This window comes from Felis catus, chromosome E3, assembly GCF_018350175.1.
Source record: "Felis catus isolate Fca126 chromosome E3, F.catus_Fca126_mat1.0, whole genome shotgun sequence".
NCBI classification, from domain to species: Eukaryota; Metazoa; Chordata; class Mammalia; order Carnivora; family Felidae; genus Felis; species Felis catus.
Genome location: NC_058383.1, coordinates 684,774 through 708,024, shown reverse-complemented (window position 1 = coordinate 708,024; position 23,251 = coordinate 684,774). Strand labels below are relative to the sequence as shown.

The 23,251-nt window shown below is 57.4% G+C and overlaps 1 protein-coding gene across 4 annotated transcripts in view; it reads left to right on the top strand.

Moving 5' to 3' along the window:
- Nucleotides 1-23,251, top strand: part of PRKAR1B (protein kinase cAMP-dependent type I regulatory subunit beta) — a 119,401-nt gene that overhangs the window by 17,853 nt on the left and 78,297 nt on the right. For all 4 annotated transcript variants that reach the window (XM_045048065.1, XM_019820308.3, XM_023246635.2 and 1 more), the window contains exons 3-4: nucleotides 12,613-12,771; nucleotides 15,486-15,577. In XM_045048065.1, the coding sequence (XP_044904000.1) occupies nucleotides 12,613-12,771; nucleotides 15,486-15,577 (251 nt within the window). The remainder of the gene's footprint in view (nucleotides 1-12,612; nucleotides 12,772-15,485; nucleotides 15,578-23,251) is intronic.

Genomic DNA, 23,251 nt, shown 5'->3' with positions numbered 1-23,251 from the left:
GGGGCGGAGTCCCGGGCCACCTGCTCCCTGCAGAGGCCACCGTGAGTGGACAGCAGGCAGACGCCCGCGGAGGGGGAGTTTTCTCGTGTGACGAGCGGGAAGCGTGTGTGCGCGGCCCGGATAAAGGCCCGGCACAGGGCGGCGAGGATGGCCCAGCTCTCAGGGCGCTGCCCTGGCCGGGCCTCGGGCCTCGGTGAGTGACTTCATCGCGGGCCATTTAAGCAGGTGGTTCCTCTAAGGTCCAGACTTGAGGGGGCCAGACGGTCCTTATGCACTGACGACACAGCCCCGAAGCTTCTCCAAGATGTGGTCTTTCAGAAGATCATGGGCGATGAAGTCGTTCGTCCTTTCCAGAATGGAGTTTAGACGCTGTAAGCAAGAGTTCCCTCCATAAAGATACACCTGTTCCCGTTCACGTACGTACCAACCCTGCGTTTTCACGAGGACTGTTCCCGCTGTGCGGCAGACACGTGCACGTGCAGACGTGGGTCGTTGTCGCGTACGTGCGCTTTTGGTTTGACTTTTTGTTAGGGTTCTTTTATTGTAGTAAAATGTACGTGATATCAAGTTCACTCTGTTGACCATTTTATTTTTATTTATTATTTTTTAAAACGTATTAAACATTTTTTAATGTTTAATTTTGAGAGAGAGAGAGAGAGAGAGAGACAGAGCATGAGTTGGGGAGGGACAGAGAGGGAGACACAGAATCGGAAGCAGCCTCCAGGCTCCGAGCTGTCAGCACAGAGCCTGACGCGGGGCTTGATCCCATGAGTCCTGAGATCGTGACCTGAGCCGAAGTCGGACGCTCAACTGACTGAGGCCCCACGGCGCCCCCTGAACGTTTTAAAGTGTCCATTTTAGTGGTGTCAAATGCGTTGATGTTCCGTGCTCGTCTCAGTAGCACCGTTATGGCATCCGTGGCCATAAGATCACGTGGATGTCGTGGCCTTTGTTTGCATTGTTTTGTGTTTGATGGTTTTCAGTTTCTTTCTTTTTTTTTTTTTTTTTTTTCTTTTTTTCCTTCAGAAAACACCTTTGTGCCTTTGTGCTGCAGTCAGGGCCTGTGCTCTGGGGTCTGCGTGTCTGTGTGTTTTTACAGCTCTAGAGCCACGTTTCCGGTTTACTCCACAGAATTAGATGAGTTTGTGGTTTCCCTAACACGCGTGGCTCGTGCCGAATTCCCAGATCCTCACCAACATTGGCTTCTATGACCGTTGTTTTGTGCTCATCTGTGGACATCGATACCTCACTGCCGTGCCTGCCCCCCCCACCCCCCCCCGCCAGATATCGGTTCAGCGGTGGTGACACAGTCCGAGCGGCCAGGCTCACTGCTATGTCTTTAGTAAAAACTAACAAGTCACGCGTTTTGCTTTTGGAATGAGCGGACACAGCTCAGAAGGGGCAGCTCTCCTGGGAGACATCCGTGGCAGTAAATGGCGTCCCACCCAGACACCCGCTCCTGAGGGCGGTGGGTGGGCACTGGGCTACTGGATGGGTCTCTGGTCGCTCAGTTTGGAAGCTCAGCACGTGCTTCCCGGTGACCGGCGCCATTCTGGTGGCGCCCAGAGGCCCAGACGGACGGACTGCTTCGTTGCACACCCGGGGGACCCAGAGGGGCAGAGTCACATGGAATCACCACCTACTTGCCCCCTGGCACTTAAAGCCGCCAGGCCTTCCGGGCTCCGAGGTGACTGCTGCCGTGCCGGGGGACGAAAGCGGCCGCGACAGCACACGTACCGTCAGTTAAGGCCCCGCGTCGGGCGGGGGACAAGACAGCTTCTCAGAGCAGGGCGCCCTACTGGATGCACGTGCCAGTGAGGCAGCCCAGAAAAGTGATGTGTGCGTATGGCACAGAGTCAAAGGTGTGAAAGCTAAAAGTCTCTCACCCCCACCGCCCCTGCCGCCCAGAGCCCACCTCTGTTGGTTCCGTTGCCTGAGATTTCTCGGGAGGATGTTATGCATTTTGGGCAACGTGGGTGCGATTTCTGGGCTGAGCTGCACGTGGGCACGCTGCCCTGAGCCCGGCCTGTCCCCACTGACGGGTCACTCGAGGGGACGCTCCATGGCAGCACGGGTAAGCCTGCTCCGCTCGCCTGTTAAAATTCTCCTTGAATTTAAATGCCCTGAAGCTCGTGCTGTGTGCTGTGCAACCACATGAGCTCTGACCGTAGTGTTCCTGCCACCGTAACCGAGGCCCAGACCTGAGGTGCCGCTGTTCTCTCGTCTGCATCCCTCCCCCCCCCCCCCGCCCATTTCTTTCTGCCTGTGCTGGTCAGACCATCCCCCACCTGTAACCCCTGGCACCACTGGAGTGTCCGAAGCTCTGCATTTTCAAGAATGTTCCGTCAGTGGAGTCCTGCGTGGCATGTGGCCTTTCGAGTTTGGGTTCTTTAACTTAACGAAGCGCCTCTGAGATTCCTCGAGGTTTTGTGAGTGTCCCGAGTTTGAGTTATTTTGCTGAACTGCACTCCGCTGTGTAGACGGAGCCCAGTGTGTTCATCCTTTGGTGGGTTGCATTCCCACCAGCGGTGGCTCCTGGCCCTCACGTGGCCAGCACTTGATGTTATCAGGTTTCAAAGTTTAGCCATTCTAATGGGCATGGGGTGGCCCTTCAGGCCACTCTTGCATTTCCTAATGACCAGTGTCGCTGAGTGTCTTCCCGTGCTCTTCCTATGCCCTTACTTGCCCTTGGCCTGTCTCCTCGCTGAAGTGCCTGTGCATGGCTCTTGTCCATTTTCTTTTTTTTTTTTTTTTCCTTGTCCATTTTCTTACCAGGTCCTTCTCTTACTGTCGGGCTTGGAAACTCCGTGTGTTCGACTCGTGCCATTATGTGCAGGGATGCAAGTCCTGCGTCAGGTTCTGGTTTGCAGACACCTCCTTCCAGTCCGTCCTCAGCCTGTCTGCCTGGTTTTCTCACTAGTGTGTTTCACTAGTGGAAGTGAAACACTTCACGAGTGGAAGTTCTGGCTTCTGAAGTGCGGTTTTTCAAGGTATTTGTTTTAGTGGATTGTGCTTTTGTGTTTAGGTTTGTGTGAAGAACTCTGCACTGAATTTGGGCAGACCTTTGACCTTATCAGCTGGCCGTACGTGCTGGGGGCATGTCTCTGGATCATTCTTTTTTTTTTTTTTTTTTTAATGTTTTATTCATTTTTGAAAGAGAGAGAGAGAGGGAAGGGGCAGAGAGAGAGAGAGAGAGACAGAATCTGAGGCAGGCTCAGGCTCCGAGGTGTCAGCACAGGGCCCAACGTGGGGCTCAAAGTCATAAACCCTGAACTCATGACCTGAGCTGAAGTCGGACACTCAACCGACTGAGCCCCCTGGCGCCCTTGGATCATTCTGCCGTTATGTGAAGATCAAAGTCGGGTAGTATGAGCCTCCCTGCATTGTTCTTTTTCTTTCCTTCTTCTTCTTTTTTTTTAAACGTTCATTTATTTATTTTGAGAGAGAGAACGATTTGGGGAAGGGGCAGAGGGAGGTGGAGAGAGCGAATCCCAAGCAGGCTCCTAGCACAGAGCCTGATGTGGGCCTTGGTGTCACGACCATGACATGACCTGAGCCAAACTCAAGAGTCAGATTCTCAACCGACTGAGCCACCAGGCGCCCCTGCATTGTTCTTTTTCAAAATTGTTTTGTCCACCCCGGTTCCTCTGCCTTTTTAGGCGTGTTTTAGCGTGATCTTGGTGACATGGACCAAAAAATCCTCTTGGGATTTTGAGTGGGTTCACGTTGATACGTAAATCAGTTTAAGGAGAATAGACAACAATCTAGAATCTTCTAGTTATCCTTCAGCTAACTTTCCAGGATACCTCTCCGTTTATCTAGGTTTTTGATTTCTAATGTCAATGAAAGAAAAACTTGTATTTATTTAATTTTTACTTATTTATTTTTATTTTAGAGAGAGAGTGGGTATGTGCAAGTGGGGAGAGGGGCAAAGAGAGAATCCCAAGCAAGCTCCACACTGAGTGCAGAGCCTGACGTGGGGCTCGATCTCATGGCCCTGGGATCATGGTCTGAGCTGAAATCGAGAGTTGGACGCTCAACTGACTGAGCCACCAGACGCGCCTTTGTATTTTTAATACACAGCTCCTTCACGTGTTTGGTTAGCTTTACTCCTGTTTCTTTTTTTATTGTTATTTAAGTGGTACTCCTTTTTAATGGGCAGGTGTTATCTTGTGGGAGCAGTTTTAGGGCCGCAGGGTTCCCGCGCGCCCCGCTCCGTGCGGCTCCCCACTAGTCCCGCTGTGTCAGTGGAGTGTGTTAACAGCTGGCGAGAGCCGCCGCCCTCGACTGAAGCCCGGAATTTATGTCAGGGTCACTCCTTGTGCCCCACAGTCCTGTGGCTTCTGACAGATACCTGATGTCACATATCTGTCGTTAAAGTATCATTTTGATTAGTGCTGCTGCCCTAAAAACTCTGAGCTCTACCTACTCATGCCTCCCGCTTTCCCTCTGAACCCTTGATCTTTTACCGGCTCCCCGGCCCTGCCTTTCCCAGAAGGCCACTCGGCTGGGATCACCCAGGGTGCGGCCTCTCCAGACTGGCTTCCTTCACGCAGTAACCTGGATCGAAGGTTCCTCCACGTCGTTCTTGGCTTCGCGGCTCCCTTCTTTCCGGGGCAGAGTAAAACCCCCACCGCCCGGATGGAGCCCGGTTGTCCACCAGCCACTGAAGGGCGTCCGGTTGCTGCCCGGGTTCGGTAATCACGGATAAAGCCGCTGCAAACCTCCGCGTGCAGGTCTGCGAGCACGCACGTTCTCACATCTTGGGACGTGACTGCAGGACCGCACGGCGAGACCGCGCTCGGTTTTGTAAGACACCAGGGTCCCTCTCGGAGCGGCCGCGGCATTCTGCGTCCCCGCCGCTCCCCGTCCCGCCAGCACCCGGCGGTGACGTGCTGTGGGCCGTGGCCCTTCTGACAGGCGGTGGTGGCCTCTCCTTGCTGTGTTGCTCCCCGTTTCCCTGACGGCACACGACGTGGAGCACGTTCCCGTGCGCGCCTGCCCTCCCACACGCGTTCTCCCCCGGCTTCTGCTCAGATCTCCTGCCTGGTGTTTAACTGGGTTGTTTGCTTTCTTGTTGACCTTATGAGGTTTCTCGAGCATTTTGGACACGAGTCCTTAGCGGATGTGTGTTTTTGAGTATTTTCTCCTAGTCTGTGGCTTGTGTTTTCATTCCCTTAACTGCATGTAATTTTGACTCCTGCTTTTTTTTTTTTGATATTTATTTTTGAGAGAGAGAGAGAGAGAGAGAGAGAGAGCGCACGTGTGAAGGAGGGAGGGGGCAGAGAGAGAGGGAGATACAGAATCTGAAGCAGGCTCCAGGCTCTGAGCTGTCAGCACAGAGCCTGACGCGGGGTTTGACCCCACAAACTGCAAGATCATGACCTGAGCCAAAGTTGGATGCTTACCTGACTGAGCCACCCAGGCGCCCCTATGATCATCTCTGTGACCGTTAAATGTTACTAAAAACATGATATAACAGGCCAGAGTATTCTATTACGTAGATATTTCTAAATTAGTTTTTTTTTAATTTTTTTTTAAACGTTTATTTATTTTTGAGACAGGGAGAGACAGAGCATGAACAGGGGAGGGTCAGAGAGAGGGAGACACAGAATATGAAGCAGGCTCCAGGCTCTGAGCTGTCAGCACAGAGTCCGACGCGGGGCTTGAACTCACTGACCGCGAGATCATGACCTGAGCCGAAGTCGGCCGCTTAACCGACTGAGCCACCCAGGCGCCCCTTACGTAGATATTTCTAAATTGATTCAAGCAATTTCTTGCTGCTAGCTGGATTAAAAATTTTGTTGAAACACTGCAGAGAACATTCTAGTACAGATATCTCTGACACCTCTCATTGCTTCCTTTGGATATATTTTAAGAGATGGATTCATGGGGCCTAGAAGTGCCCATCGATTTGTGGTGACAGTTCTCCAAAAAGGTTTTATTCACTTACTCACTTAGTCGACAGATGTTTATTGAACACCAGCTACGTGGCAGGTGCCGTTCGAGGTACCGGGCCGGATCTGGGAGCACATCAGGAAGCCCAGGACTTCCCCGCTGTGCCGCCCTGGGCGTGCGCGCTGCCCTTCACCCAACTGCACGAGGCAGCAGGGCCACGGCTGGTCAGGGCCCCAGGTCGGCTCTGCGTCCTTACTGACTTACGTTCTTTCTGGGATGCTTCAGTGTGTGCTCAGGCAACTGACGAGATCCTGGAAAGGGGTGTGTCAATCAGAATTTCACAATCAAGTACATCCCCCGATGAGGTCAAATCTTTTTCTTAATCAAAAACCATATTCTTTGACCATAACCCAATAAAGTTGTTTCACTCTCATTAATAAAGTGCTGACCAGGAGTAAACGGAGGAAGCCAGCCTCCTCATACGCTTGGAAACCAGTAATGAGCGTTTGTGTAATTTGTGGAAGAAGATTGTCATAGTAAAAAATTACGAGATATTTAGAATTAAGTGACATTTAAAGCATCCCAGTTGTTCTTTTTTTTTTTTTTTTAATGTTTATTTATTTTTGAGACAGAGAGAGACAGAGCGTGAACGGGGGAGGGGCAGAGAGAGAGGGAGACACAGAATCGGAAGCAGGCTCCAGGCTCTGAGCCATCAGCCCAGAGCCCGACGCGGGGCTCGAACTCACGGACGGTGAGATCGTGACCTGAGCTGAAGTCGGACGCTTAACCGACTGAGCCACCCAGGCGCCCCCCAGTTGGTCTTTAGAGGGGAAATTATTGCTTCACTGGACACTAAGATTAGGAATTACTGAACCATGTGTCTCCAACTCCTATAGCACCAGAGCAAATCCTCACAGACTGGGGGGCCGCGAGCAGCAGGAATTTTCTGCCCCACGGCTGGGAGGCCGGGAGCCCAAGCTCAGAGCTGCAGCGGCACTTCCTCCTGGTGGTCCCGACACGGGTCCGTCCCGGCCTCACGTTGCTCTCAGCCCCTGACGTGCAGACACATCACCCGGCCTCTGCCTCTGTCTTCACGGTGGGATCTGCCCTGAGCCGTGTGTCCAAATCCTCCTCCTGTTACGAGGACACCAAGACCTCGTGTTCACCTGTGTCTACAAAGGTCCTGTTTCCAAATAGAGCTGCCCTCTGAATTTTCGAGGGAGCCTATGGGAGCCGCTACGGTGTGCGGCCTGGGAGGTTGGAAAGAGGGTGAGTGACAGAGCCACACGGTGGAAATAACAAGGATAAAGCGGAAGTTAACGAAACGGAAATGGAGGAGGTGACGGCAGACGGGAAAGGAGGTGACTCTGGGGATGAATAAAACGGACATCTGGGAAGGTGGCTGCACAAAGAAGGGACCGTGTAAACGGGAATCTGCCACAGGTCCGGAGAGGGCACCTGGGGAGGTGGGGGGCTGAGCTCCCAGCCACCCACGGTGTCCCCTGGGTTCGGCCTGTCTCATCCGGGCGGGCTCAGAAGGCCCCTCCTCCAGGAAGCCCTCCCGGCCTCCTCCTTCCCAGGGGTGGCCTAGGAGCCCCTTTGCCTGCACAGCCCTTGTATCTAGTCCTTCGTGGCTCAGCCCGTTTCTCTGTCAGACTTGGACCCGTCTTTCCTATTAGATCGAAACCTTCTGTGACAAACCGTGCCTTTTTCTCTGTATGAGGGCTGGTATTCCGAAAGTGCTCAATAAATGGTTGAAACTGCACCTTTCTCTCCTCTCTTTGCCACTGAAGGTCGAGCGCCCCTGGACATGCCCCTTGCACTCTCCGGGCCTCGGTTTCCTTGCCTTGTAGGTGGGGATGGCTGGCCTCGGGGCCTGCCTCGTGCTCTGAGATGCTGCAGCCCTGGGAGGGGGCTTGTGGTTGGTCCAGGGGTGGCACCATGGACCCCTGTCCTGGACGCCGCAGGTCCCCAAGTACCACGGCTCTCCCTCGGTCGGAGGGGACAGGGAGGCAAGGGACAGTCCCCCTGGGGGGAGGTCCAGAAACGCCAACTTGGCCACCGCTGGGGAAGCGGCCCCTCCTCCTGTGGGGTGTTCAGGACCAGCGTGGGCAATCAGGCTGGCGTGGTCCGCTGCCCCAGTAGGCCTCTCAGAGGGACCGGCAGGCTGTGTCCTCAGTCAGAGAGGGGGAGCATGGGGTGGAGGGGACGACTCCATGTGTGCCGGGTCCCAGGCACATGGGCTTCTCAGCAGCGTCTACTCAGTTCCAGAAAGTCTCCCGACATCCCCCCTCCCGACATTCAGAAGAGAATGTCCTCTTCTGAGGCCGCAAGGCCGCATTTTGCCCCTCGTGCCGGAAAATCATGGTCAGAAGACAGTGAACGTCATATGCGGTCTGGGGAGAACGTGGCCCCGGGGCAGAGCAAGGACGGTCCCTGGGGCGGCGTTAGGCATTTCTGGGGAAGGTTCTGGCCGCAGAGCTTTCTGGAATCGCCGTTCCCACACTGTTGTGAAGATGCCTCTGACCTCCTGCCCTTGACCATCCTGCAACCCAGACAGTTCATCTGCGTGAGAGCAGGAGACAGGAAGGGGGCTCTGGAGAACCAGAGGCTTTCCTGGAATCCCGAGGAGGAGGGGAAGGGGTGCCGTCCAGAAATAACGGCGCCGTTTCCGCCCAGCGCCTCCCCGAGTGGCCTTGCGTTTGGAAGCCCCCGGATCCATGGAAAGTGGCTGGTGCCAGGACAGTGATGCCCACGGCCCCATGGAAGGGGGGGGCCCCGACAGTGCTTCCCTTGAGAAGGTGGCCTCTGGCCGGTCTCTTGCGTGCAGCCCCGCCCTTCCCGCTTGGACCCCCCTCGCCGCACCCGAGCCTCTCAAGGGGGCCGCGGGGCCGCCGAGATGCACCCGGAGCCTGGGCCGTGAAGGGCGCGTCGCTGGCCCGGCCCCACGTCAGCCCCTGAGCTCTGTGGCCAGAGGCTGGGGTGGCCGAGTGGTGCTTTGTGGTCAGGACGGCTCATATAGCTTGAGGACATGGGGCTCTATGTTTTTTAAAGGTCATCTTTTAGGAGGTACATACTAAAAGGTCTCAAATGAAATTCATGGGGCGCCTGGGTGGTTCCGTCGGTTGAGCGGCCGACTTCGGCCCAGGTCATGATCTCGCGGTCCGTGAGTTTGAGCCCCGCGTCGGGCTCCGTGCCGACAGCTCGGAGCCTGGAGCCCGCTTCGGATTCTGTGTCTCCCTCTCTCTCTGCCCCTCCCCCCTCACGCTCTGTCTCACCCTATTTCTCAAAAATAAATAAATGTCAAAAACAAATTTTTTTTAATCTTTTTTTTTTTAATTTTTAATATTTATTTATTTTTGAGACAGGGAGAGAGACAGAGCATGAATGGGGGAAGGTCAGGGAGAGAGGGAGACACAGAATCCGAAGCGGGCTCCAGGCTCCGAGCTGTCGGCACGGAGCCCGACGCGGGGCTCAAACTCACGGACCGCGAGATCATGACCTGGGCCGAAGTCGGCCGCTCAACCGACGGAGCCACCCAGGCGCCCCCCCCCCCCCAAAAAGAAAACTTTTCAATGAAATTCATAACATCCGGGATTTGCTTCCATCTCCCGTGTGTCAGAGGAGTCTTGTGTGTGTCTTGTATACACGTATGTGTTACACGTGCAGAGCTGTGTACGTATGTGTGTGTATATGTCGTGTATGCGTGTCTGTGCGTGTTGTGTGTGTGTACATTGTATGCGTGTGTTATCATAGGTGCATGTACCTTGTATACACGTGTTATAGGTGTGTGTGCACCATATACATGTTGTCCTAGGCACACGCGCACTGTGTGTGTGCTACGTATGTGAATGTACCATATACGTGTGTCACGTCTGCCTGTGTGTATTATACATGTGCATGTTGTATGTCTGTCATATGCGTGTTCTATGTATTGTGTATATATTGTGTGTATCCTGTGCACACATCATCTGGTGTTACATGTGCATGCATGTATACGTGTGTGTTGCACACGTGGACACGTGCACGTGTTCCATGTGTGCGTGCGTGCGTGTGGAGTGCGTGGAGGTGAGCTGAAGTAGGTGTGCCCTGTTTTGATGATTGTTGAAGATGTGTGGTGGGATTTTGGTGATCGTCTGTCACTCCCTCTGCTATCCTACGGACTTGAGGGTTTCCACACTGGGACTTGAAAAGGGGCGGTGGTGGGAAGGGAGGAGCTCACCTCTGCACAACTTTCTGAGTTGGGGGGTGGGGTGCCGCGCTCCAGGGTGTGGCTCCCTACGGACCCGGTGGCCCTTGCTCCCCAGGGTGTGGCTCCCCACGAACCCGGTAGGCCCCCCTGTCCGCCTGGAGGCTCCCTCCCTGGATCCGGGGGCCTGTTCCCTGCACACCCTCCATGTGGCTTGCTCTGTCTGAGTGCCAGGCAGCTTGCTGTCCTGTTTTCCAGAGACCTGTGGAGGCATGCCCCGTGGTCCTCACCGTGCAGACTCACCTCCCCTCAGGCTTTAATGTTACCATCATTTAGGGGAGGGGGGAGGGAGGATGCGTACCACCCATCTGCTAACCCTTTCTTTTGGAGGTTCTATAAAGATACTTTATTTTTTTATTTATTTTTTATTTTATTTTTATTTTTGTTTTTCACGTTTATTTTTGAGACAGAGAGAGACAGAGCATGAATGGGGGAGGGGCAGAGAGAGGGAGACACAGAATCGGAAGCAGGCTCCAGGCTCTGAGCTGTCAGCACAGAGCCCGACGCGGGGCTCGAACTCACAGACCGCGAGGTCATGACCTGAGCCGAAGTCGGCCGCTTAACCGACGGAGCCACCCAGGCGCCCCTAAAGATACTTTTAAGTAGCTGCATGAAGTCGCTTTCAACAGTCCTTGATGGAGGCACAGAGAGGTGAAGGGGTTCCCTCAGGATCGCACAGTGCACTCCGGAAGGAGCCTTCCCAGTGTCCTGCCCACTGGGCACACGTACCTTCCAGGCTCTCCTGACTGCTGGTGCTCTGCCCGCCCGTTCGTCTTCTCTCTGTCTCGTTCCCTCCTCCCTGCAAGGGGCAGGATTGCATCTGGGGGGAGCCGGGGCCTCTGCTTCTGCTCTGAGCTCAGGCTGCAGCAGGTCATGGGGCACAGGGGGCAGCTCGTGCGTGGAGAGCTACGGTGCCTTTAAAGGCCTTGAGATTCCCCGCAAGGAGCCTGGTTTGTGGGCCTCACCGGAGGGGAAGTAAGGGAGCAGCTGCGGGCCCGCGAACACTGGTCTTGGGCCCAGGCGGTGGCCGCAGGCGGGCGTGTCCTGTGGTCCACGCCACCAGCGTCCCCCACCCGGGGCACAAGTGCCACGTAACGTCCCACAAAGCTGACGTGCGCCGTGTCGAACTTTCGCTTGGCTCTGTATTCTTTGCTTGTTTTTAGTGGAAGAAATAAACTTGTTTGAGGAAAAGAAAAACCCCGACAACAGCACCTGGCATGCGACAGGCGGCCCTCCTACGAGGAATAATGGCTGAACTCTGTTGGTTTTGGGTGGACGACAGCTTCTTGACTTTCTTTTTCCTGTGGGTTCCCAGTCGGAATACCACACCTCCCATTTGAACTTCAGAGTCCCGTCTGGGGTCTTTTAAAACGTTTTTTTTTTTTTTTAATTTTTTTTTTCAACGTTTATTTATTTTTGGGACAGAGAGAGACAGAGCATGAACGGGGGAGGGGCAGAGAGAGAGGGAGACACAGAACCCAAAGCAGGCTCCAGGCTCCGAGCCATCAGCCCAGAGCCTGACGCAGGGCTCGAACTTACGGACCGCGAGATCGTGACCTGGCTGAAGTCAGACGCTTAGCCGACTGCGCCACCCAGGCGCCCCTAAAACGTCATCTTTAGAAAGTACCAGCCCTCTGGGGGAAGAACGCCTCCAGAAGTCATTTGCACTGTAGTATGAATTAGGATAGTTTCAGGGTTCCCTCAGGGTTCACGGGCTGCCTGGGAAGCAGGGAGGGGTGCTTTGGAACGTGGGGCAGCGGGAACCCCTGAGGAACCGTGGGTGGGACTCAGTTTCCTTCCTAACTTCATGTTTTTGCTGGGTCGCTGCCTGGTAAAGTCAGATTAATTGTTGTGCTGGGTTGACCCGGGAGGTTGCCGGGTGTGGGTGTTCTGGGGAAGGTGGCCCTCGCCGATGAGGGGACGGAGGCCTTGTCCTAGGTAGGTGGGGAGACAGGTGAGGGCCTGCTTGCCTTGGATCCCCACCTCACTCTGTGCTGCCCCACCGGTCTTGAGACTGATTTTGGGATGTGGGGATGTGGTGGCTGGAGCGTCAGGTGTGGGGGCCTGCTTGTCAGTGTGCAGTGCGTGTTCCTTTACACTTTTGGAACTCTGTGCCCTCTGCACGCACTCGCCATTTGTAAACCATTTAAATAACAAAGGGAGGGAAGAAAAACAGATTTCCTTTCCTTTTATGTATCCGCCCACCATTTCTTGCGTGTCTGCCCGCGTGGGATGCGGGGGTGCAGGGGTGAACGGAGCGGACGTGCCCACCGCCCCCTGGGCCCCAGCCATCAGGGCCGTGTGGGTGGGGGAGGGGGACTTGGAGGTGGCCTGGGAGCGGGGTGGGGGGGGGCTCTTCCCGGCCTGGAGAGGCCGTCAGAGGGGAGCCCTGGAAGGTGCTGAAGGAGCAGGCTCGGGAGGGCGGACAGACCCAAGTGTGAGCCCGCCCGCTGTCTTCCCCACAGGAGGAAACCAGACAGATTCTGACGCAGCAGAAGTCAGACTCCCACGACGAGGAGGTCTCCCCGACCCCGCCGAACCCGGTGGTGAAAGCCCGCCGTCGCCGAGGGGGCGTGAGTGCCGAGGTGTATACGGAGGAGGACGCCGTGTCCTACGTGAGGAAGGTGGGCCCCCCCACCCCCCTGGCCCGGGCCCTCAGGGTCCCGGCTTCCGGCCTCGCTCCCTTCTGGTCGGGGAGGGGCCGGTGTGATGGCAACGTCATGGTCAGGGTCACGGTCATGCCCGTGGGCTCTCCTGTGGGGTTTCCCGACCCACGTGTTCCAGGGAGGGACGGGACAGCAGCTCACGGGGTGTGGGCGGAGGGGCCCGAATCCCGATCCTGTGGTCCCTGTCCTCCTAGACGTCCTTCTGCCCTGGAGGCTGGAGCCTGGCCTCGGAGCCGCCTGGTGGGAATTCCCTCCTCCATGTTGCTGTTCCTCAGTGTCCCTCCCTTGGGGACGGCAACCAGCAGGCGTGCCTGAGTCAGGATGTGCTCTGGAGCGCGAGGACACGTGGTGCCCCTGTGCCTGTTGGTGTGCCCGGCCCCCTGCCTGCTCTCCGACCTGGCCCCCTGCCCGGCGCCCCTTGCCCACCCCCCGTCTGCCCTGAGACGTGGGCTCTGTCGTTTCTATCTTGTGTGTTTCTAGCCTCAGTTTTAGTTTCTTTTCTCGGTATTTTTAGTTTCTCACCTTTTAGGAAATCTAATCAGGCAAATACACACAACGTAGCTTATTGTCTCTGTGAGCCTGCGTAGCTGGGGCAAAGACGCTCGCTCACGGTCTGGAGGCTGGACGTCCGGGAGCAGGTGCTGGCTGGTTCTTGGTGGGAGCCGCTCGGCCTCCTGTGTCCTCGGGCATCCAGGGGAAGGGAGAGTAGGCTCTCGGTGTCTCTTGCCAGGAGGGCGCTGATCTCTCAGGGCCACCTCCAGACACCACGCACTGGTGCCTGGGCTTCAACACACGGGTTTTGGGGGCAGCTGGGTCCCGGGGCCACTGAGCACGTTCACGCTGCCGAGCGGCCATCCCCAGAACGTGGGTTGGCCTCCAGAACGTGCCGTCCCCCTGCACTGAGACTCTGGCCCCGTTACATGCCCACCATCAGGGATGAGAAACCACTGAAAGTGTCGTTTAAAACCCCCAGGGCACTTCACTTCTGTGGTCTTCCCCCCCCAGCACCCCCTACCACCTCGAGAAGATCCCAGACAAACCCAGGTGGATGGACATTCTGCAAAGTAACTGGCCAGCACCTCTCAGACCCATCCAGGTCATCCAACCAAGGGCGCCCTAAGCAACTCTCCAGAGTGGGGGGCTCAGGGTGCAGTCACTGAATGTGACCTGGGTGAGGCCCAGGGACAGGGTGAGCGGCTCAGGTGAAACTGAGGACGTGTTGCCAGCACACACCGTGGCTGGTTCCGTGGCTGGTTCCGTGGCTGTGGTGTGTTCCCGAGCAAGGTCAGGTGCCAGCAGTGGGGCCAAGTGGCTGCAGGGTACGGGCACTGCCTTTGGCAACTTTTCCCATGAGTCTGAACTATTCTAAAATTTTTTTTAATGTTTTATTTATTTTTGAGACAGAGAGAGACAGAGCATGAGCAGGGGAGGGGCAGAGAGAGAGGGAGACACAGGATCCGAAACAGGCTCCAGGCTCCGAGCCGTCAGCTCAGAGCCCGACGCGGGGCTCGAACCCACAGACCGTGAGATCACGAACTGAGCCGAAGTCGGATGCTTAACCAGCTGAGCCACCCAGGCGCCCCAAGTCTGAACTATTCTAAAATAAAAGGCTTATTTTTAAAGAGTAAATCTCTAGGGCTTGAGTCCCGTCTCTCAAAGTCCCTGGGTGAAGACCCATGGTATTAAATGTAATGTGCACATGTGCTGGGGCCTAATGCCACCCCCCAGCCTGGCAGAGCTTTCTGGCAGCTGAGCTCCAAGAGGGGGTCACGTTACGGCCCAAATAGCCCTCCCACTGGTGTCTTTTATTTTGAGGGAGAAATCTTGGCGTTTGAGATGCTTGTAATGTGAGATGCAGGCACTTTGTGCTGTTCGGTCGGTGATGGAGCTCTTGGGCATGTGCTTACTGGGAGCTCCGACCAGGCAGGTCTGCTGTGGTGGACGCTTCCCCGCGCCCAGTTACTGGCAGGGGCTGAGCCCCCCTTACTAGGCCCCCATAGCCATGCCGAGGGTCCTGAGCCCCCCCCCCTTACTAGGCACCCCCCCCATCACCACACCCAGTTATCAGCAGGGTCCTGAGCCCCCACCCCTTATAAGGCCCGCCCATCATCGGGCTCACTTATCGGCAGAGCCCCCCTTACAAGGCCCGCCCATCACCGCCTCGGAGGGTGAAGGTCAGCCTTGGGTGTGGCTCCAAACTTGGCTCAAGTTGTGTTTTTTTTTTTCAGTCTTCAAATATTTACTCAAGTGTTTTATTACCTTAAAAACAAAGCCACTGAAATAAAACAGAAGAACTGATAATCCAAGGGACTGGAGGTCTTGTAGCATCCTCTAGGGGTCCCTAAGGCCCGCCAGGGCCAGTCCACCAAGGCCCCAAGTCCTCCAGGTTTAGGCCACCTCTCAGACCACCGTGTTTTCTTGTCCTCCCTTTCTTTCGTCGTGTTGGTTCCAGCTGCTTACAGCGATGGTGACAGACACATCCCATTCCGGGATCACACTCCGGGCTGTCTGTCTTTGCGGTCCTCCAGCAATAACACGCTGAAGGCCGGACGGTTCTGTGTCCAGCCACATCATGGTTTCTCAGGGTCCCGCAGGTGCTGGGAGGGGCCGGGCCCCGAGCCCTGACCCTCAGGGGTGCCCGGAAGTCTGACTTCCGCTGGCTTCCCCTGCAGGTTATTCCCAAGGACTACAAGACCATGACGGCGCTGGCCAAGGCCATCTCCAAGAACGTGCTGTTTGCTCACCTGGACGACAATGAGAGAAGGTAGGAACCCGGGAGGGGCGGGGCTGGGATTGACACCCCTCCAGGGAGGCCTTGCTGGTCACCACCAGCCCTGAACCCCAGGGACCCGGTCACAGGGCACACTTTTGGAAGCATGTGCTCACAGAACATGGGCGGCTTCCAGAAATAATGTGCTCTGTGCACCTGCTGTCCTTCTCCATACCAGGTTAGGATCTGCGGGTTCCGTGTGACTTTGTCGTCAAGAGACACTGTGGGTCTCCTCGCTCTGACCACTGGGGGCCTAGTCTTCCAGCAACTTCTACAGGGATCTGCCTTGTTGGGCTGAGCTCACTGCCTGGTGGGGAGATGGGACTGGCAGGCAGGGCTCGGGGGTCCAGGAACGTGGCTGACCAGGTGCTGATGTCAGTCACATGGTCTAGAAGGGCCGCAGGAATGGCCGTGGGTGGGGTCTGTCCAGGGACGGGCACCCGGCAGCTGTGACGGGCTGGGTGCCATGCTTGGGAATTAAGGTCCTACACACAGTTGGGAAAATCGGACTGGGAGCGTTTTGGGGTGGTCCTTGAGGGCTTACTTGAAGTGTGCACTCTAATTCCGTGTTGTCACAAAATGGGATCACAGTCTACGAGTTTGTCGTGCTTACGAGGTCACGGACATCCCTCTTTGTCAGTAAAGACTTTTTCAGGGCTCATTGTATGGATTTCTGTGGAGTTGCTATAACTTCCTTACTTCTCCTCTGTGTCTGTTTCTTCCTTCGAGCTAAGCTCCTCAGGGTGGATGAAAGGCTGTGCAGTGTTTTAATTCTCTTTTTTTTCCATTTTTGGTGTATTATGTTTCTTGGTTCGATAACCTAGTGTTCTGATGACAGTCCTATACAGAATCTAAACAACATGCAAACCCACAAAATAAGAGAATGTCCTCTCGCAGCCTCATTCTGTGACGCTTGTGGGTCCTTCCGCGTGACTGTCTGGGATGGTTAACATCTGCTGAGCGCCGCACCGTGCGGGGAGAGAGAGGGTCATTGGGAGGCTTGCGGTTCTTGGATGCCATCGTGCCCCGGCGGACAGGAAGGAGAGGTGTTTACGCAGGATGGGCCCCCCACAGAGGAGCTGGGCCAGAGAGATGGGGCGTAGGGTCTCCGTAGGTGCCGGTGCGTTTTCCAGGGCTTTTGGCAACACGGCACAGGCTGGTCACCCAGGAAGGCCGCAGGGAAGGCCTGCCCACACCTTGGGCGCTCCCGGAGTCTCTGAGGTGAGGCCTGGCTGGCGCCGTGTCCCGGGAGTGTCTCGGGGGCATTTGAGATGCCCACCCGTCAGAAGCACGTGGGGGCGTGACGGGCAGGGCGGGAGGCCAGTTCTCCACGTGGGCCTCCCAGCTGGGCTCACGCCCCAGGAGGGTTTTACACGGAGGGGTGGTCCGGGATTCACCCTCCACAGGCCCTAAATGCAGGCTTGTGTCCTTGCAAGAGGGGAGCATGGGGGGGATTGCTCCAAAGAGAAGCCCTGTGACTGCTGCTGCTGCTGATGATGATTCTGGGCTCCTGGCCTCCAGAACTGGAGACAGTCCCCTGTTCTCAGCCTTCATGGAGGTGTCCACCTGGCAGGTAGGTCCTCGGTCACCAGGTGGGACCAGATGACTCGGAGTTGTAGCTTTATTAACTTGAATGTAAACATCAAGAACTCAGTCCAGATTTAAACCCGGGCTCTGACTGGATGGTGCGTTCACACGGGTCGAAATTCAGAAGGTGCCAGGGGTCCAGAGTGAAAGGTGAGCGTCTGGAGATGGCCCCAGGACCCTGGCTAGTCTCTGTGGACAGACTCCGCACCCTCAGGCAGGAGGTCAGACGCTCCCCACAGCGGCCACACAGACCACCGTCCATTCTTTTTTAAAAAAAAAAAATTTTTTTTAACGTTTATTTATTTTAAAAAAAAAATTTTTTTTTCAACGTTTATTTATTTTTGGGACAGAGAGAGACAGAGCATGAACGGGGGAGGGCCAGAGAGAGAGGGAGACACAGAATCGGAAACAGGCTCCAGGCTCTGAGCCATCAGCCCAGAGCCCGACGCGGGGCTCGAACTCATGGACCGCGAGATCGTGACCTGGCTGAAGTCGGACGCTTAACCGACTGCGCCACCCAGGCGCCCCAAACGTTTATTTATTTTTGAGACAGAGAGAGACAGAGCATGAACGGGGCAGGTGCAGAGAGAGAGGGAGAGACAGAATCGGAAGCAGGCTCTGGGCTCCGAGATATCAGCACAGAGCCCGACGCGGGGCCGGAACTCAGGGACCGCGAGATCGTGACCTGAGCCGAAGTCGGACGCTTAACCGACTGAGCCACCCAGGCGCCCCCACCGTCCATTCTTTACCCGGTTTCAGCCCTTAGGGAAGGGATGGACCGTGCCTGGGTCCATCGGGGTCCTGGCACTTTGCGGCCAGCTCGGGGGAGGAGGCGCCGCTCTGGGTAGAGGAGACGCTGTGGGCACGCAGCTGCCGGGCGGTGCGGGGCGGACCTCGATGCCGGAGCCCGGCCGGCGTGTGCCCCTGACCTGTATGCTGCAGCCGCTGGCCCCGTCGTCACCGGGTCGGGCCCGTCCCCACCGGGTCGGGCCCGTCCCCGAGTGTGGGGAGGGAGTTCCGGGGCGCCGTGATTTGGGCTGTCCCCCAAAACCCAGCTCACACGGAAGGTTGGTTTTGTTCTCTGGGCCTTGGTGTCCCGGTCTGGTCCGCATTAAGCACCGCGGTGGCGGTGACGGTCACCTCCAGGAACATCTCCTTGCTCGTGTGTTTCCGGACGCAAGAGCAGCGCTGGCCTGGACCCTGCGTGAGCGGTGGTGGGTGGGGCTGAGGGTGGTGGGTGGGGCTGAGGGCGTGGCATCCCCCGGCCTCGTGAGGGTGACAGCAGGAGGTAACGGTGTGAGCAGCGTGCCCTGGCTGCCGCCCGAGGTCGACTTCACCTGAGCGGGGGCACCCAGCTGTCACCCGTCATTCGGCCCCTGACCTGATAAAGTTGACGGTGAAAGAGGCGAACAGATGGAGGTCACCCCGAGTTTGTGTGTCCGGCTCCACGGAGGTCAGGGCGCGATTGCAGAGCGTGTGCTGGGCTGCGCGCAGGTGCTGGGGGCGGCGGAGCAGAGGACGAGGTCCTGCCTCGCGGGGCCGGCCTCCCCCGGAAGTGTCCGTCAAGGGAACGCAGACGCCCGCAAGTTTGGAGGCTGTGCTGGGACGGTCGTCCGGGGAGGCCCCAACGTGTAGCATGGGGTGACTGTCCCCAGGTAGGGCGCAGCAGGGTGGAGGTCGGGGGCAGGAAAGCTCGGTTGTGGCGGCCCAGACCGGCCGGGTGCCCCCTGTGCTCCAGACACTGCCATGCTGGCGTCACAGGGCACAGAGGGGTGCTTGGCGTGTGGCCGGAATCTCGGGACTGTCCCAGTACTCACGGGATCGTCCCCTCCCAGGGATCCTCCCAGAACATTCGCCTGGCCTGGCCTGGCCGCGGGGACGCCGCCTGAGGCAGGGAGGCTGCAGACCGGCTCCCGCGAAGCCGAGGTACGGTCTGGTCAACGGCACCCACCTGACCTCCCCCAAGTGCGGCTTCACAGACAGACCCCCGGAACAGTCACACCGCATCTGTCCTCTTGTGTCGGCTCGCACCCTCGGGGTGCCCCGGGTCAGTCCTCGCTTCTTTCTGAGGGTGGGGGGTCTCCCCGTTGCAGGGGGACCACCATGTGTTTATCCGCTTCTCCGCTGACAGACGCTGGGGCTGCTCCCACCTCTTGGTCGTCGGGCAAAATGCTCCCGTGAACACGGGCGTCTGGGTCTTTTGGTTGCAAACCCAGAGGTGGCTTGCGGGGCAGATAGTCCTTCCCTTATCGCGGGGCAGATAGTGTAACTTTGTGAGGAACCCCACACTCAGCTTCCCTTCTGGCCCCACGGAGCTTCAAGTCCCCCCTTCTGTGGAGCCCGGGTGCCCCTTGGGGGGCAGTTGTGTTCGAGCCACGCCCTCCACACCCTTTGGTGGCCCCTTCCCCGCTCCCAGGCACTGGCTGGCCGGGGGCCGGTGTGGCCCGAGGACGCGTTGATCCAAGTGGTGTCTCTGGCCACGTGTGTCCAGGAACTGTCTGTGCCGGGGTCCTGTGCCCTTGGCCCTGACTTTCCAAACTCGTGCAGTTCCTGCCGCCTCGGACTTTTCCAGATCTGGGAGCCAGGTGGACAGAAGTGCAGGAAGCAGATGGTTGGATTGAAAATTCCTCTTTGCGAGGCTGACTTAGGAAGAGAGCTTTCTGTCAGGGGGTGTGTCTGTGGTTCAGATCTTTGTTTTGCCCTCAGGAAAACTCACTTTCCATATTGAAACCCTGGGGGGGCTCCTCTTTCTGGCCTCTGAAGGAACAGGCTGACCGTTCAGGAAGTGGCCTCCGGGGGAGCTGGCGGCCAGAGACTCGTCTCTTGACCTTTCCCTTGATGTCCCCTGTGTGACATGCAAATACTTGGCTTTTTCCAGTTCAGGAGAAGGCGGGCTCAGCAGCTTGGACTGTGGTTTGGGGCCCATTCTTTCCAGATGCACGTCCAGACTCAGAGACTGCCTCCCGCGTGAATCCCCCAGAGTGAATCCGCTGGGGGTGAGCGCACCTTTGTGCTGAAAGACCCGCCCCCAGCTCAGGTGTGAGACCAGTAACCCTGTGGTCACTGGCTGGGTGGTTTTGCCCTTGTCGGTTAACGACGGCATCTGTCCTTTAGTCTGTGTGCAGATACTTGTGCCCGCGAAGACGTGAGCATTTTGTTCAAAATCTTTTCTTGAAAAGAAGGTGATGCCACATAGCCATGGGGGAAGGGTCCTAACCCCCAAACCGCCACCTGTCTCCTAGGAGAGAGCGTCCATCGAAGGCTCTCTCTGGGCCCCTGCCTCAGGTACCCCCCTCCGTGCATAAAAAGGGGGTGTCTTTTGACCAGGGCCCCACACTTGTCACAGCAGAGCCAGGACTCCTGAGTCTTGGGGGCTCTGAGGCCATGCTCCCCCTCCCTCACTCCTCTGATGACAGGTCACATACACCTGCAGGAGGAAGGAACACTGGAGGGTGGGTGATCCAGACGTGGTCATTGGGGGGGTCCGCAGGTATCCTGGGGTGAACTGGCAGTGGGGGATCTGGGGAGCCAGAGGGAGGACCAGAAGACCCCTGAACACGGTGGCAGCTCAGAGATTTTTTAAGCACATACACACCCCAACTCACACACACATGTGTACAGACACAGGCATACTCACACATGCACACATTCACGCTGCAGAATCCCACGTGTGTTAAAATGTCTTTTGGAAGGAGGCAGTTGAATCATGTCTTGAAGTTGCGTGACGACCTTCTCGGGGACTCCGTTTCCTCAAACGTGTCAAAAGTGTCAAAGGGGAGGAATAAAACCCACTTCGAGGGTTGCAGTGACGGTGGATTGTAGTAATGTCCGTGGGAGTGTCCTCCCGTGTTGTGTCGTCATCCCCATTGTCATCGTCCCTGTCATCGTCACCCACACCGCCACCATCACCCCCACCCTCCTCCCCCTCCCCCTCCCCATCCTAGTCACCGTCGTCATCCTCTTTCCGGCAGCCCTTTGGCTGTGTGGAGGGCAGACTACGTCACTGGGCTTCTCCCTGCCCACGGCCTTGCTGCTCTGATGCTGGCCCAGATGCCCACACGAGCCCCACAGCCCGGCCTCACTCCCTCCCAGTGCTCAGTCCGTGGCCACTCCACAAGGTCATGCTCTGCTCCATCCTGGGCCTGAGGTGGGTCAGCTGGCTGCTCTGGGCCTCCGGATGCAGCAAGAAGGGCTGTGGGTGACCAGCTCATCTCCCAACCTCTGTGTACAGATGGTTTCGAGGCCCAGTGAGGGGAGGGCCTTTGTCCTTCGCTCCAGGTCACAGTAGGTGTCCGAGCCGGGGCTGGAGCTGGTGTCTTCACGCCCCTCCACAGCTCCTCTGCTAAATTGAGTTACTCCGGGTGAGGGTCCTGGGGGCAGGGGGCAGGTGCAGGCTCCTTGCTTGGTGTCAGGTACGGTGAGCAAAGTCAGATCCTTTGTCCTTCCTGGGGGTGCTGGGGGCACGTACTCTGCTCAGGGACACAGGCGGCCTCAGAGGGCAGCCTGCGGGGCGCTCCACAGCCCTGGGAAGGGCCATGAACCGCGGCCTGGCCCTGAGGGTGCATCCCAGGCCTGAGGGAGGGAGGTGGGAGCCCCCGGGTTCAGTCGGGTCTCTCCCAGCCTGCTCTGCTTGGGGTGTCCAGAGAGCACCGCCGTGCCCCTGGGAGTCGGGAAGTGTGGCAATGAGGAGGCCCCGTTTATATGTGTGTGTGTGTGTGTGTGTGTGTGTGTGTGTGTGTGTGTGTGTGTGGTGCTTCGGGCCTCGGCAGGGCCCCGTTGCTGGAGCCACCTGCCCCACGAGCGGGCGAGGGCATCTCACCCTGGGGCGGTCTTCCTGGCTGGCCCTGCTCTCTGCAGCTCTAATTAGAACCGGCCTCTGGCTGGAGCGCCGCACCTCTGGCCTGAGCGGCTGTCTCCTGCTACCTGCCGCTGTCCCTCTGCCTCCCGCCCGCGCATCTCTGCGGTCTGTTTTTCCACAGATTGGCTCGGGTTCCCAGGTGATGAGAAAAACACGCTGCGGCCGAGGCATGGCCTCTGCCTGGCCCTTCTCTCCCGTCTGGCCTGGCTCTGGCTTCAGGGCGTGCTGCTTCCCTTTCAGACAACACAAAAAAAACCAAAATTAGCATTTTGGAGAACGCAGGGCCTCATCTCAGGAGGAGCTTAATGGCTTGAACATGCAACGAATTTGGTTTTCTTCTTGCATAAAGCCTCCAGCTCCGGGCAGAGGAGACCTTGAGGACTGGAGCTTGCTTCACGTGACCTGTTCCGAGCTAGTCCCTGGACCTCGGGCCTCACGGGCACCGTCTCGTTAGAACAGCCCTGGCCGGCTTCGCTGCTGGGGCCTCTGATGAGGCGTAGAGGCACAGAGAGGTTAGGCAGGCTGCTCGGAGCCCCCAGCTAGGACTGGGAGAAGCTGGGCTTGCACCCCGCCAGGACAGGACTGTGCTGGGCCAGCCGGTCTCCGTGTGATGGTACCCCCCAGCTCAGTAACCCCCCCAGGGAAAGAGAAGAGTTCTTTTCCTCGTGCCCAGAATTAGTCCAGCTGATGGGGAGTCGTGTGGTTCCAGAAGGAGAACAAGGCACAGCTTTGGGGTCTCTGCGGAGTCTTTGCTGAGAAGAGCTGCCCAGGCTTGTGAGCACAGAGCGGTTAGAGCCTGGCCCGTCTGTCGCCCAGCTGTGGACATGTGGCGGTCTGTCTGTGGTCTTGGTGGTTGGGTGCCACAACGCTTTGAATCTTCTAGCATTTGGCCGTGTGCCGTTCCCAGAATGCCGCAGACCCTCCTGTTCCCCTTCTCCCCACCCAAACGGCTCTCCTGCTGGTGCCACCTGACGAGGCCCCGTGGACGATGGGTTTGAGCTGCCCGATGTCTTCTGTCGCCAGTACCCGTTCCATGGGCGAGGGCGCGGGGGCCCAGAGAGGGGTGGGACAGCCTGTTGCCCAGGGGCAGGGACTGGGGCCATTCCTTCAGCACTGAGTCCCGGAGGGCCGCTCCTCAAGATGCCCCCTGGCGGTGAGCGGGCCCACTGCACCTCTGCCCCCCACCCCCGGGGGGCGACGCGGCCCCAGGAAGGGGGCAGGCA